Genomic DNA, 14745 nt, shown 5'->3' with positions numbered 1-14745 from the left:
AGCAGTGCAATTTACAATAGCTGAAATTTGGAAACAGCCTAAGTGCCCATCAGCACATGAATGGATTAAAAAACTGTGGTACATCTATACAATGAGATACTAGGTAGTCATAAAAAAGAAGGAACCCTTACCATTTGCAACAGCATGGATAGACCTAGAGAGCATTATGCTAAGCGAAATAAGCCAGTCAGAGAAAGGTAAGTATCACATGATCTCACTCATATGTGGAATTTAGTGAACAACATAAACTGATTAACAAAAATAGACCCAGAGACATAGAAACATCGAACAGCCTGTCAAACCTCAGAGGGAAGGCAGGGGCGGGGAGAGGGGGAAGAGATTGACTGATAAACTCATATATATATATATAACCCAAAGACACAGACAGTAGGTGAGGAAGGCTTGGGGGAGGGGGATAGGAGAGGGCAATGGGGAGAATAAAGGACATATGTAATACTTTCAACAATAAAGATGTATTTTTTTTAAAAAAGAACAAATTGATAAACTGGACTTCTATCAAGATTGAAAACTTCTGTTCTTCAAATGACACTATAAAAAATAACAAAAAGACAAACCATAGATTGAGAAAACACATTTGTCAATCACCTACCTGATAAAGCACTTGTACCCAGAAGATATAAAGAATGCTCAAAACTCAGTAACACTAAAATTAACAACCCAATTAAAAAATAGGCAAAGATGTCAACAGTCCTTTCACCATAGAAGATATAAGAATGAAAATAAGTCCCTGAAAAAAGCCCAACATCATTAGTCATTCAGGAAATGCAAATTAAAAACACAGTAAGATACCACTATCCATATATTAAAATGGCTAAAATTTAAAAAATTAATCAAACCAAGTGTTGAACAAGGACATGGAGGAATTAGAATTCTAATACAATGCTTTGCCTATCACTGTAAATCTACAAATGAATGGGTTAACCTTAAAATTTTAATTATAGCCCAGCTGGCATGGCTCAGTGGTTGAGTGTCTACCTATGAACCAGAAGGTCACGGTTCGATTCTAAGTCAGAGCACATGCCTGGGTTGTGGGCTCGAACCCCAGTGTGGAGCATGCAGGAGACAACCAATCAATAATTCTCTCTCATCATTGATGTTTCTATTTCTCTTCCTCTCTCTTCCTCTCTCAATCAATAAAAATATATTTTTATAAAATTAATTATAATTAGTTGGGTAAGGTTACCTAACTCAAGGCATAAAGACCAAGACACAGAGAGTTGTTATTTCTGATTTATTAGTGGTTTTTATTTAATCTGCATGGTCCCCTAGTCTAAGCCTTGTTGTAAATGAAGAGATTTAGAGTGAGAGTGTTGGCGGGGGCGGGAGGTAATAATGCCCCTCATCCTCCTATCTTGCTTGAGCTACTCCCATTCTGTCCATAAATACCAGCTTCCTTCTATCCAAACCACTTTATGCTTTTAAAAAAAAAAACTTGGGGCTAGGGAGAGAGTAGTACTATTTGGGCATAATCATTACCTTCAGAAATGTTTCAGTCCTTTTGGAGGAAAAAGCTATAAGTGATAAATATACCGATTACAAATTCAGTGTGGAGGAAGTGTTGCTTTAGAAATTGTGCTAACTAGCATATACATGTGCATTCAGATATAAACACAACATGAAAGAAATGTACCCTAGTCTTTCCATACACCTCCCACTAGCATTAAATGTTTTGAATTATAATAAATTTTCATAATTTATCAGACTTTAGTATTAATTTAGTTCTAAAATACCAATCAGGAAACAACATATACAGACCTTTTAATGTGTAAAGCAGTCTACTGGGCACTGTGTAAGGAATAATATTGTTGCAAAAAGCACACTAAATTCATACTGAGACTTAAACTCAAGTTACTATGTTTGCTTATGAGCCATAGACATGTAAGGGCATTTCATGAGCCTCAGTTTCCTTAATCCGTAAAACAGAGAAAATGCCTGCAATATCTATCTTTACAAGGTTATAGTAAATATCAAAGACAGTTACATAAAAGTATCTTTGAAAACTTGAAGTGCTGTACACCCATAAAATACTGTTTTTAATCAGAGGTGGATTGACTTAGCACTTTCCATTTTATATAAATCTTTAAACAAAGCCAATAAAATGTAATTTTTAAAATATTATGCCTTGCCTTTTATGTGTTTTTCACATATTAAGATAAAAGCTTTCCTCAAAGGAATATGGAACAAATTGAATAAATTGTGGTTTTATGTCAGAAGCTTTGACTAAAGAACTCCCAAATTTTAAGGCAAAAATAGAACTGAACCGATAACAAGACATATATTCTCCACTAATATTTTTTATGTTTTTAAAGATAAAAAAATTCTAGTGATATTTTTCTTTTTAAAATAAAAAATAAGTTAGAATTACACTCTCTTAACTTAGATGGTCTTGCCAATGCCATCCTTTTCTAAATACAGTGGATAATTGTAGAATAGGGCTGAAACCAATTAGATTAACTCTTTGGTTTTCTATAATACTTCACTGTTGTGTTCTATTTAATCAATGTTCATTTTCTTTAAAATTTCAATATACACAAAGAAGCTAAAAATATATAGCAAAAATTCATAGTAACTATATACAATGACTATATATAACTATAGAATACATATCACAGTAATTCATAATTAATTTTTTCTTCAAAGCATCTCTATTCAGAAATTTCCCAAGCCACTCCAACAGAAAACCCTATTGTGAAATGCTAAGAATCAATCTAAAACTAATTTTCAAATGTTCTAAGCAGGAGTCAGGAAACTATAGCCCACAAGCCAAATATACCTCTTTTTGTACAGCCTGTGAGCTAAGAATGGTTTCTTACATTTTCAAATGTTTTCTTAAAAAAAAAAAAAGAAAGAAAGAAAAGGAAGAATGTTCCGTGATATGTGGAAATTATATGAAATTCAAATGTTAGTGTCCATAAAAAGAGGCATGCTCATTTGTTTACGTATTAACTATGGCTACAAGGTTATGACAGAGACACTATGTCCTGCAAAATCTAAAATATTGGCTACCAATCCTGGCTGGCATGACTTAGTGGTTGAGCATCGACCTATGAGCCAGGAGGTCATGGTTCAATTCCCGGCCAGGGCACATGTCCAGGTTGCAGGCTCAATCCCCAGTGTGGGGCATGAAGGAGGCAGTTGATCAATGATTCTCTCTCATCATTGATGTTTCTATCTCTTTCTCCCTCTCTGAAATCAATAAAAATATTTTTTAAAAATAATAAAATATTGGCTATCTGGCCCTTTAAGAAAAAAAAATTTCAATCCCAGCTATAGGCCAAAAACACTTCGTATTCCTTAGTGGTGGGTACTTGATGGGTAAAGGACACAGAAACAGAAACAACATTAAATATATCAGCAAATTTCATAATATAATATATTTATAATTTATATAAAACACCTTGAGAATCAATATCTACTACAATTTTTTAATCCACCTTATGTGGGAACTAGTATCAAGTACTTTATAGGTAAGAAACTGAGGCTCAGAGAGTAGGTAGACATCATATGTAGTCTTGCCATTCCATCTTCAGTGCTCATTTCATTACACCCAAGATGCCTTAATATTAGAAGATAAATTTCTCTATTGCCATTGTCATTTTATGTACAGGATAATAAAGTCTTTAGGGGCCACAACTAAAGAATCCTTAATATGAGCTGTGTTAATATTTCTATAAATTGGAACATTAGAGAATTATATAATTACTAGTGGCCCAGTGCACAAATTCGTGCACATTGAAAGGAAATTAATTAGAAGAAATATTTTAATATCACTATTCACCGTTTTTCTATAATAGAAGTGTCAACCAAATTCATGATCAACAATGACAGATGGAAACACATGCATGCGATTGGCGCCAGCAAGAGCTTTATATGTATTGCGCATGCGCGAGTCAACTTAGCCTTTTTTATATATAGAATAAACTTGCTTAATTAGACCTGTTTTCTGATTTAGCTAAACTTTTTCCAGCCCAGTGAAGCACCCCAACTTCTCTTACAGGTTATTGTCCGCAACACAGCAATAAATATCAACATGAAGCACATTATTATTATAGAGCATGCAGGGAGAACAAAGGGTAAAATGTTTAACTGCAGCAGTGTTTGACTATATTCTGTGCAGTGAGAAAACCTGAAGTCATTTTCAACATCCACCATTTCTTACCTCTTTTCAGTTGGATCAAGTTTCTAAACTTTCTAAATCTCCATGTCTGGCTAATGAAAAGAAAATAGGATTCCAGCAAGTCTCCTATCTAACTACTCCAGGACTTCTGTGAGGATCAAATGAGATGAGGCACAGGAAAACACTTCACAGACATTTGGTTAACGTGTGAAATGTTTGCACCTGGCTATAAAGCAAGTCATGTTCCTGAGCTGAAGAAACTAATAAAAGAGTAATATGCAAATTGACCATCACTCCAACACACAAGATGGCCGCCCCCATGTGGTCAAAGATGGCTGCCCCCATGTGGACACAAGATGGCCACCACAAGATGGCCAGCAGGGGAGGGCAGTTGTGGGCAATCAGGCCAGCAGGGGAGGGCAGTTAGGGGTGACCGGGCCAGCAGAGGAGGGCAGTTGGGGAGACCAGGCCTGCAGGGGAGGGTAGTTGGGGGCTATCAGGCCTGCAGGGGAGAGCAGTTGGAGGTGACCAGGCCTTCAGGGGAGGGCAGGTGGGGGCAACCAGGCCTGCAGGGAAGGGCAGTTAGAGGTGATCAGGCCAGCAGGGGAGCAGTTAGGTGTCAATCAGGTTGGCAGGGGAACAGTTAGGGGGCTATCAGGCTGGCAGGCAGAGTGGTTAGGGGCAATCAGGCAGCCAGGCAGGCAAGTGGTTAGGAGTCAGCAGTCCCAGATTGTGAGAGGGATGTCCAACTGCCGGTTTAGGCCCAATTTCGCTGGCAGTTGACATTCCCCGAGGGCTCCCAAATAGAAGAGGGTGCAGGCTGAGCTGAGGGATACCCCCCACCCACCGTGCACGAATTTCGTGCACTGGGCCTCTAGTATATATATAAACTGCCACCTAGAAACTTACATAGACAACAAAGGAAATGTATGGATAGGAGAGGTTTCACAATCCACTTCTATACATTTTTAAAAAAATGTGTCATAGAACTGTACAAATTAATTTAGTTGGTACTTACAGAACATATAAAAGATGGACCTTAAGGTCATAATTCTTGAAAGAATCCTTAAATGATGGCTCTATATAACAGATGAGTAATTTCAAGTCCTCTTTCATCCAGCACTGTATGTTCCAGTTTGCACCTGAATTAAAAATAAACTACTTTAAATCTGAAAAACATTCTGAACAATTCACTGAAAGAGAAGAGCTAAATTAAATTTACCAGTGTTCTGATACAACTCACACTGCCCATTCTGAGAGAAAACAAAACAAAACGGGCTCTACCTAGTGGTATGTATTTGCCAAAGTCGTTCAGTGCCTTTGGCCTTCGGTTTCCTTTTTGTGTAAAAAAGAATTAAATTCAATTATTGCTTCTTAGACCTTTTTATCCTGAATCACTTACATAGGACAATCCTCAAAACAAAATCCTCACGTAGCTCAGTTCAGGTTCACTTTCCAAAAGAAAAGAGAACATTAAATATCAAAGTACAAGCAAATGTGGAGCAATATTTCTTTTGTCTGTTTTAACAATAAAAGCAAGGTGATTCACCTTTGAACTATGATGCATGTCTTAAATTCTTGTTTTTATAATATTACAGGCTCCAAATATAACTGATGAAAGTTTATTTCACAGCACACTGAAAAACTCAGCTGGTATTGTAAGATAAACTATAGGTGGTTTGTAATTTAGAAAGCAAGAGTAGCAAAAAATGGAAATCCTGACTATTTAGTAAGACAAAACTGAAACTATCTTAGGGCAACAGTAACATATTTCCCCAAACCTAAAAGATTTCTTGAGCCCCTCTTGGCAGAATAATCAATGGAAATCCTCAGTAACCACCACTTAAATTAATAATTTTAGTTTCAAAGCCTTTAACTCACTCAGAAGTAACTAGCTATTAGCCTTTATTTATACAGTATATAAAATTAAAATCTATAGCATCATAGTCATTCCTTTTATGTTAAGAAAATATTAACTTTTTTAAATCATTTCAAAACTCATCCTAAGGACCCTGATTTCTTACGTTCATTCTTAATACATTTAATAATCACTAGAATGGCTAAGTTTCTTTACAAATTTTTTAAAGAGCTTCATTTTAATGACAGTATAGTGGAATAAAAGATTTATAACAAAATTAAAAGACTATAGATTCAATTGGAGGCACCACTAACTTGTTTTAAAACTCTGATTTTATTGCATATGTATCCTTTATCCTTATTTCTAAACTGATTTCCACAAACCAGAGTGTTTTTCCCATTGAATCAGTGGTGCTCCACCAGGACCATTTGGTCCTCCATGGGGCATCTGGCAAAACCTGGAGCTATGTTGTGATTGTCACAACTGGGGAGGGAGTGGTACAGGCATCTAGTGGGTAGAAGCCAGGGATACTGCTAAGCATCCTACAATGCACAGAACAGCCCCGCATAACCAATAATTATCTGGCCCAAAATGTCAATAGTGTAGAAGCTGAGAAATCCTGATTAATCCTACATAGGAATGCTATACATATGGTGTGCCTTTATGTTCATCCTGTAGGTCTCTTTATATTGCCACATCAAGTGACTCTGCTCTATTAGCTCTTCCAGAAGGCTTGGAAATAATTTTGTTGTTTAGATCTCCAGATGCAGCATTATTAACTACACTAGCTACATTCAGTAGGCATTAACCTCACACAACAAAAACTCCTTGATTTAAAAGATCTATTGGTTAGAGAGCAATTCTTTGCTTGAACAAATATTATTACTCATAAATGCTTTAAAATGTAACTAATTTAACAATTGAATATTTTAAATATTTTATCTATTTAATAAATTAGGTGTGCCTTTTCTATTTTAAAGCACATTTAGAAGACCATAAGAAATGTATTTATAGTTTAAAAAAGTTCCTTCATTACATTTTTATCTTATTTTATGGGACATAAAAAAAATTGGGGGCTTATTAGTTTGGTCACATGATAAATCCTAATTCTGTTACTAATATAAAATTATAATATGTGTTAAGAATCCCATCCATAAGACATCAATTCCATGCAGTTTTCAGAGAATAAAAACATTTTGTTCAATACAGCTGAATAACAGCTAAATCTTGGAACATTAAAATACTTACCTACTTGTTGAAAAACTAAAGAATTTACTGTTGAAACGAATGCCTTCCCTTCAATGTTGTCTGCCTGTACAGAGCAGTTTTCATTTTCCTCACTCCAAATGCAACAGTGGAAAGTTGTTTTGGATGTTAGGTTAGAAGAGTAGGCACCACTTGAATTAAATTTAGCTTCTAAAAGTGGCTCATAATATCCATTCAAATTTGAAGTGTTCTTTGAGATTCCAGCAGGCAAGAGAAAGTCGTAAGTTACGTTTGGTGGCATGCAAAACAGCTTAAATCTCCAAGGAGTACTGGGATATGCCAAGTTAAATGCTGTTATCATGTAAATAAATTCTGTTTGGACATTAAAAACACACATAAAAAATCATTTTGATTAAGACATAAATAGGAAGTATCTAAGATTAAACCATGCAGTGCTCAACAATAATTATTTAACTTTCCAAGTGCTCAATCAGTGCCTAATACATGGCTCTGTACATCTATTATATAATGTGTTATACTTGAGAGGTGCATTTATTTATAGAGACAACTTCACTCTCTAGCACCCCTTTTTGGAAATTCATGCTTCTTCTTTCTCATTAGTATAATTTATATTTTAATAAAAAGAAAGTTTAACTAAATATTTCAGTTTCCATTTCTAAAGAATATTCTAATGAACTCCAGCATAGATAAGAAATATCTGAATGGACAATTACATAGATAAATATTGAAGTGCTGTTTTAATATTTCTTTTTTAAAATATGTTTTTATTGATTTCAGAGAAAGTAAGGGAGAGAGAAAAAGAGACAGAAACATCAAAGATTAGAGAGAATCACTGATTGGCTACCTCCTGCATGCCCCCTATTGGGGATCAAAGCCCGCAACTCAGGCATGTGCCCTGAGTTCATGGGTTGATGCTCAACCACTGAACCTCGCCAACCGGGCTGTTTTAATATTTCTTAAAGAGAATGACACCAAAATGTTAACAGTACTTTCACTGAATCCTTTCTTAAAGGGTTTGTCTTCAACATCAGGATACTTAGATGAACTGATCCTGCCCATAATCCTCCAGATATATGACATCATATGAGACATACCCTTAATGCACTCTCCAAGATTCGGTGCACAATGACAAGACTTCTTACAGGAATCTTCCATTGCTAATTAAAGACAATTATCACTTTTAAGATACATCAAAGTTAAGCACAATTATAAAAAATCCTGTACCAAAAATAATCCTCAAAAGTGATACTTGTTTTTAAATAATGAATTGTTTGAAAATAAAATATCAACTTTCTATAATTATTTCTTTTACAAGTTACCCAAATCCAACAGCTGTGTTACTTCATATACATATTAATGCAGAATGAGAATTCTGAGAATTCTGCATGGATTTGCATGGAATAAATATTTTGAAAAATTAGGGTAAAATGTAAGAAAATAGAAATTTTTAAAAATCAATTCACAATTATTTTAAATTATAAAAATAAGACATAAAAATATCCAAACAATACATAAAAACTGACTGTTAACAGCTTAGTCTCTAAACCTTTCTGTAAATATAAATTAATATAAACATGTATCAGATGCAAAAATTAAGGCAAAAATGATTAGCATGACTAATATTATTTTGCCCCATGTTAATAATTAGCTACGATAACATCACTGAAAGTGGATCCTCATTGCAATAGTGTTCCTTTGTACTTCAATATTTCTAACACATTTCTAAAATTATAATATCTCAATGAAAAGAGAATAACTTATTTCTTTGGTGTTACAAAACCCATGAATATGTAATGGTATTAATTAAAAGCATTATATTTTCTAGCTGCACATGGAGGATTCAGTTGGCTGAACTGAAGTGAGCCTAAATTCTTCAAAGAAGTATTTGAAATTTAAAATGTAATAATGAATGTCATAGACATAGCAACTATTGAATCAGTTCAATTAAAAGATAATTCTATTTTGTTTGTATGCTTCCTTTGAAAATGGTATTTCTTTCCCTCCAAATAAACCCTAAACCTGCGAGGAGTCCAGAGCATGCATCTCAAATATCCCAGGAACTTTTCTGATTCACAGAACCTGATCACACTGCAAACCTTTGGGAAATTTAATGTGAAACATTTAAGTGGAACCTAACAAAATTAGGTAGAGACAATGAGAGAATTATATAAGAAAGAATGAGTGTGTTATTGCTTTTTGATAGTCTTTTGTGACATGGTTTGTTCTGAGATCTGTAACAGTGGAGTTATCCTGAGTATTTTCTGTAAATATATAGATGGTTACAATGAGAAAGAATTGTATGTACAACAAAGAAGTAGAGAAGCTAATAAGAGCACCTTTAGATTGGAATGGCCAAGTAGATGCTCACAACTAGTTGACACACAGGTAATGATTGCCAGATAAGATGGGTTTTATAAACAATAGCTTGACTTTAATTTTAAAAACTAAGAAATTAACCTAAATTAGATGATGAGGTTTTTTTAACATCAGAATAAAACTAGAATGCAGTGAGAAGCAAGTGAAAATAGTATGCTCAAAAGTCATCAGCAATGTGTGACTAATCTCAAACAGAAGCCTGCTGTGCTTCAGGGCAGTTAAAAACCTCAAGATAGTGATCGGAAGCCTGAGAATCCACAACTGAGGCACCCACAGAACAGCTGCGAGCCCCAGATCACCGGTCCCCAGTTGGCACAAACACACGGATTCAGAGGAGCTCTACACTCCACCATGGAAAGGTCAGATTTCGCCTGGGATAAGGAGAGAGAGAACTACATAACCAGACATCCAGAGAAGAGAGACCATGGGGAGACAAAGAAACAGCCCGCATATGAAAGAAAAGCAGGCATCACCAGAAAAGGAAGTAAACGAAATGGAGGCAAGCAACCTTCCAGAGAAAGAATTCAGAGAAATGGTCATAAGGTGGCTGAAAAGAATGGAAGACAAATTCGACAATATGAGCAAGAACCAAGAGGAAATGAAGAAGAACCAAGAAGAAATGAAAAATGACATCGCTGCTGTAAAGAACTCAATAGAAAGCATCAAGAGTAGACTAGAAGAAGCAGAGGATCGCATCAGTGAGCTAGAAGACAAGATGGAAAAAAATACCCAAGTAGAGCAACTTCTAGAAAAAAAAATTAAAAGGCAGGAGGAGAGTCTAAGGGAACTTTGGGACAACAGGAAACAAAACAACATCCGCATAATAGGGGTTCCAGAAGGAAAGGAAGCTGAGCAAGGAATAGAAAACCTCTTTGAAGAAATAATGACAGAAAATTTCCCTGATATAGGGAAGAAAAAACCCACACAAATCCAAGAAGCTCACAGAGTCCCAAGCAAAATGAACCCCAAAAGACCGATGCCAAGGCACATTATAATTAAATTGGCAAACACCAACGACAAAGTAAGAATCTTAAAAGCAGCAAGAGAGAGACAGAAAGTTACATACAAAGGAACCCCCATCAGACTAGCAACTTATTTCTCAACAGAAACTCATCAGGCCAGAAGGGAATGGAATGAAATATACAAAGTCACGCAAAGGAAGGGTCTGAATCCAAGAATACTGTACCCAGCAAGGCTGTCAATCAAAATTGAAGGTGAAATCAGGAGCTTCACAGACAAAAAAGGACTAAGGGAATTTATTACCACCAAACCAGCAATGCAAGAAATGCTAAAGGGTCTGCTGTAAAAAAAAAAAAAAAAAAAAAAAAAAAAAAAAAAAAAAGAAAGAAAGAAACAGGAAGCGAAGAAGTAACACAGGGGTAAAGAATAGGAATGGCGACAAATAAGTTCCTATCAATAACAACTTTAAATGTAAATGGATTAAATGCCCCAATCAAAAGACATAGGGTAACGGATTGGATAAGAAAACACCACCCATATATCTGCTGTCTACAAGAAACCCACCTCAGAAAAAAAGACGCACACAGACTGAGGGTGAAGGGATGGAAAAAGGTTTTCCAGGCAAATGGAACTGAAAAAAAAGCTGGGGTAGCAATACTTATTTCTGAAAAATTAGATCTCAAACTGAAGGACATAACAAGAGATAAGGAAGGCCATTTCATAATACTAAAGGGAGCAATCCAACAAGAAGAAATAACTCTGGTAAACATATATGCACCCAATACAGGAGCACCCAAATACATAAAAAAACTCCTGGAGGATATCAAGGGAGAGATTGACAGCAATACAATCATAGTAGGAGACTTTAATACCCCACTATCACCATTGGACAAATCCTCTAAACAAAACATCAGCAAAGAAACATCAATCCTAAATGACTCACTAGACCAGATGGAATTAATTGACATCTTCAGAACATTTCACCCCAAAGCCACAGAATATACATTCTTCTCGAGTGCACATGGGTCATTTTCAAAGATAGACCATATATTGGGACATAGGCAAAGTCTCTTCAAATTCAAGAAGATAAAAATCATATCAAGCATCTTCTCAGACCACAGTGGCATAAAACTGGAAATCAACTACAATAAAAACAACCCAAAGAAATCAAACACATGGAGACTAAACAGCATGCTATTAAACAATGATTGGGTTACCAGAGAGATCAAGGAAGAAATAAAAAACATCATGGCAACAAATGACAATGAAAACACTACAATCCAAAATCTATGGGACACAACAAAAGCAGTCTTGAGAGGGAAGTTCATAGCTCTACAAGCCTACTGCAAAAAACAAGAAACAATGGTAATAAATTACCTAACCCAACAACTCAAAGAGTTAGAAAAAGAGCAACAAGAAAAGCCCAGTGTAAGCAGAAGGAAGGAAATAATAAAGACCAGAGCAGAGATAAATGACCTAGAGACCAAAGAAATAATACAAAAGATCAACAAAACCAAGAGCTGGTTCTTTGAAAGGATAAACAAGATTGATGAACCTCTAGCCAGGCTCACCAAGAAGCAAAGAGAGAGGACCCAAATAAACAAAATCAGAAATGAAAGAGGTGAAATAACAACAGATCCCGCCGAAATACAAAGGATTGTTAAAAAATACTACGAACAACTCTATTCCAACAAACTGGACAACCTGGAGGAAATGGACATATTCCTAGAAAAATATAACCTTCCAAAACTCAATCAGGAAGAATCTAAACAGCTCAATATGTCAGTACATATGGAAGAAATTAAAGCAGTCATCAAAAAGCTTCCGGCAAACAAAAGCCCAGGGCCAGATGGCTTCACAGGAGAGTTTAACCAAACATTCAAGGAAGAACTAAAACCTATCTTCCTCAGACTATTCCAAAAAATTCAAGAGGAAGGAATACTTCCAAGCTCCTTCTATGAAGCCAGCATCACCCTAATACCAAAACCAGATAAAGACAACACAATGAAGGAAAATTACAGGCCAATATCCCTCATGAACGTAGATGCCAAAATCCTCAACAAAATTCTAGCAAATCGGATCCAGCAGTACATCAGAAAGATCATACACCATGACCAAGTAGGGTTTATCCCAGGAATGCAAGGATGGTACAATATCCACAAATCAATAAATGTGATACATCACATAAACAAATTGAGAGATAAAAATCACATAGTCATATCAATTGATGCAGAAAAAGCATTTGACAAAATCCAACACCCTTTCTTGATAAAAACTCTCAACAAGGTGGGAATAGAAGGATCATACCTCAACATAATAAAAGCTACATATGATAAACCCACAGCTAACATCATACTCAATGGGCAAAAACTAAAACCATTTCCCCTAAGAACAGGAACAAGACAGGGATGCCCACTCTCACCACTCCTGTTCAACATAGTACTGGAAGTATTAGCCATTGCAATTAGACAAGAAGAAGAAATAAAAGGCATCCAAATTGGAAAAGAAGAAGTAAAGCTGTCCTTATTTGCAGATGACATGATATTGTACATAAAAAACCTGAAAGACTCCATCAAAAAACTAACAGACTTAATAAATGAATTCGGCAATGTAGCAGGATACAAAATTAACGCCAAGAAATCTATGGCATTTCTCTACACCAATAGTGAACTTACAGAAAGAGAGACTAAAAAAGCAATCCCATTTACCATTGCACCAAAAAAAAATTAAGATACTTAGGAATAAACCTAACCAAGGAGGTAAAAGACCTATATGTGGAAAACTACAGGACACTGAAAAAAGAGATAGAGGAAGATGTAAACAGATGGAAGAACATACCATGTTCATGGATTGGTAGAATCAACATCATTAAAATGTCCATACTACGCAAAGCAATCTATAGATTCAATGCACTCCCCATTAAAATACCAATGGCATATTTCACAGACCTAGAAAGAACTCTCCAAAAACTCATCTGGGATAAAAAAAAGACCCCGAATAGCTGCAGCAATCCTGAGAAAGAAGAATAAAGTAGGAGGGATCTCAATACCATTTTTCAAGCTGTATTACAAAGCCACTGTCCTCAAAACAGCCTGGTACTGGCACAAGAACAGACATAGATCAATGGAATAGAATAGAGAATCCAGAAATTGACCCAAACCACTATGCGCAATTAATATTTGACAAAGGAGGCATGAACATACAATGGAGTCAAGACAGTCTCTTTAATAAATGGTGTTGGGAAAATTGGACAGATACATGCAAAAAATGAAACTAGATCACCAACTTACACCATACACAAAAATAAACTCAAAATGGATACAGGACTTAAATATAAGATGGGAAACCATAAAAATACTAGAGGAATCCACAGGCAGCAAAATCTCAGACATATGCCAAAAGAACTTCTTCACTGATACTGCCCCTAGGGCAACGGAAGCCAAAAACAAAATAAACAAATGGGACTACATCAAAATAAAAAGCTTTTTCACAGCAAAAGAAACCATCAACAAAACAACAAGAAATCCCACTGTATGGGAGAACGTATTTGCAAATGTTATCACTGATAAAGGTTTAATCTCCAACATCTACAGGCAGCTTATACAACTTAATAAAAGGAAGATAAATGATCCAATAAAAAAAATGGGCAACGGACCTAAATAGAATCTTTTCAAAAGAAGACAGAAGGAAGGCCAAGAGACACATGAAAACATGCTCAAAGTCACTAATTATCCGAGAGATGCAAATCAAAACGACAATGCAATACCATCTCACACCTGTCAGAATGGCTATCATCAACAAATCAACAAACGACAAGTGTTGGCGAGGATGCGGAGAAAAAGGAACCCTCGTGCACTGCTGGTGGGAATGCAGACTGGTGCAGCCACTGTGGAGAACAGTATGGAGTTTCCTCAAAAAACTGAAAATGGAACTCCCATTTGACCCAGTAATCCCACTCCTAGGAATATATCCTAAGAAACTAGAAACACCAATCAGAAAGAATATATGCACCCCTATGTTCATAGCAGCACAATTTGCAATAGCTAAGATTTGGAAACAGCCTAGGTGCCCGTCAGCAGATGATTGGATCAGAAAACTATGGTACATCTACACAATGGAATACTATGCTGCCATAAAAAAGAAGGAATTATTACCATTTGTAGGCACCTGGATGGAATTAGAGAAC

General features: G+C 35.8%; 1 protein-coding gene across 9 annotated transcripts in view; it reads right to left on the bottom strand.

Annotated features, from left to right (window-relative positions):
* LEPR (leptin receptor) overlaps positions 1 to 14745 on the bottom strand; it is an 82901-nt gene that overhangs the window by 42698 nt on the left and 25458 nt on the right. For 7 of the 9 annotated variants that reach the window (XR_013960007.1, XM_080657540.1, XM_080657543.1 and 4 more), the window contains exons 3-4: positions 7245 to 7574; positions 5157 to 5280 (exon numbers count right to left, since the gene is read on the bottom strand). Coding sequence is in view for 8 of the 9 variants with exons in the window: in XM_080657540.1 (XP_080513666.1) it covers positions 5157 to 5280; positions 7245 to 7574 (454 nt within the window). In the remaining variant the exon portion in view is untranslated. Of the gene's footprint in view, positions 1 to 5156; positions 5281 to 7244; positions 7575 to 8317; positions 8381 to 14745 lie in introns of all 9 variants that reach the window. The other 2 variants (XM_080657539.1, XM_080657542.1) reach the window with 1 other exon arrangement.

Source organism: Plecotus auritus (assembly GCF_963455305.1).
Source record: "Plecotus auritus genome assembly, chromosome: 2".
Classification (NCBI taxonomy): domain Eukaryota; kingdom Metazoa; phylum Chordata; class Mammalia; order Chiroptera; family Vespertilionidae; genus Plecotus; species Plecotus auritus.
Note: the sequence above shows the minus strand (reverse complement) of the source record. Positions and strands in the feature narration are given on the sequence as shown.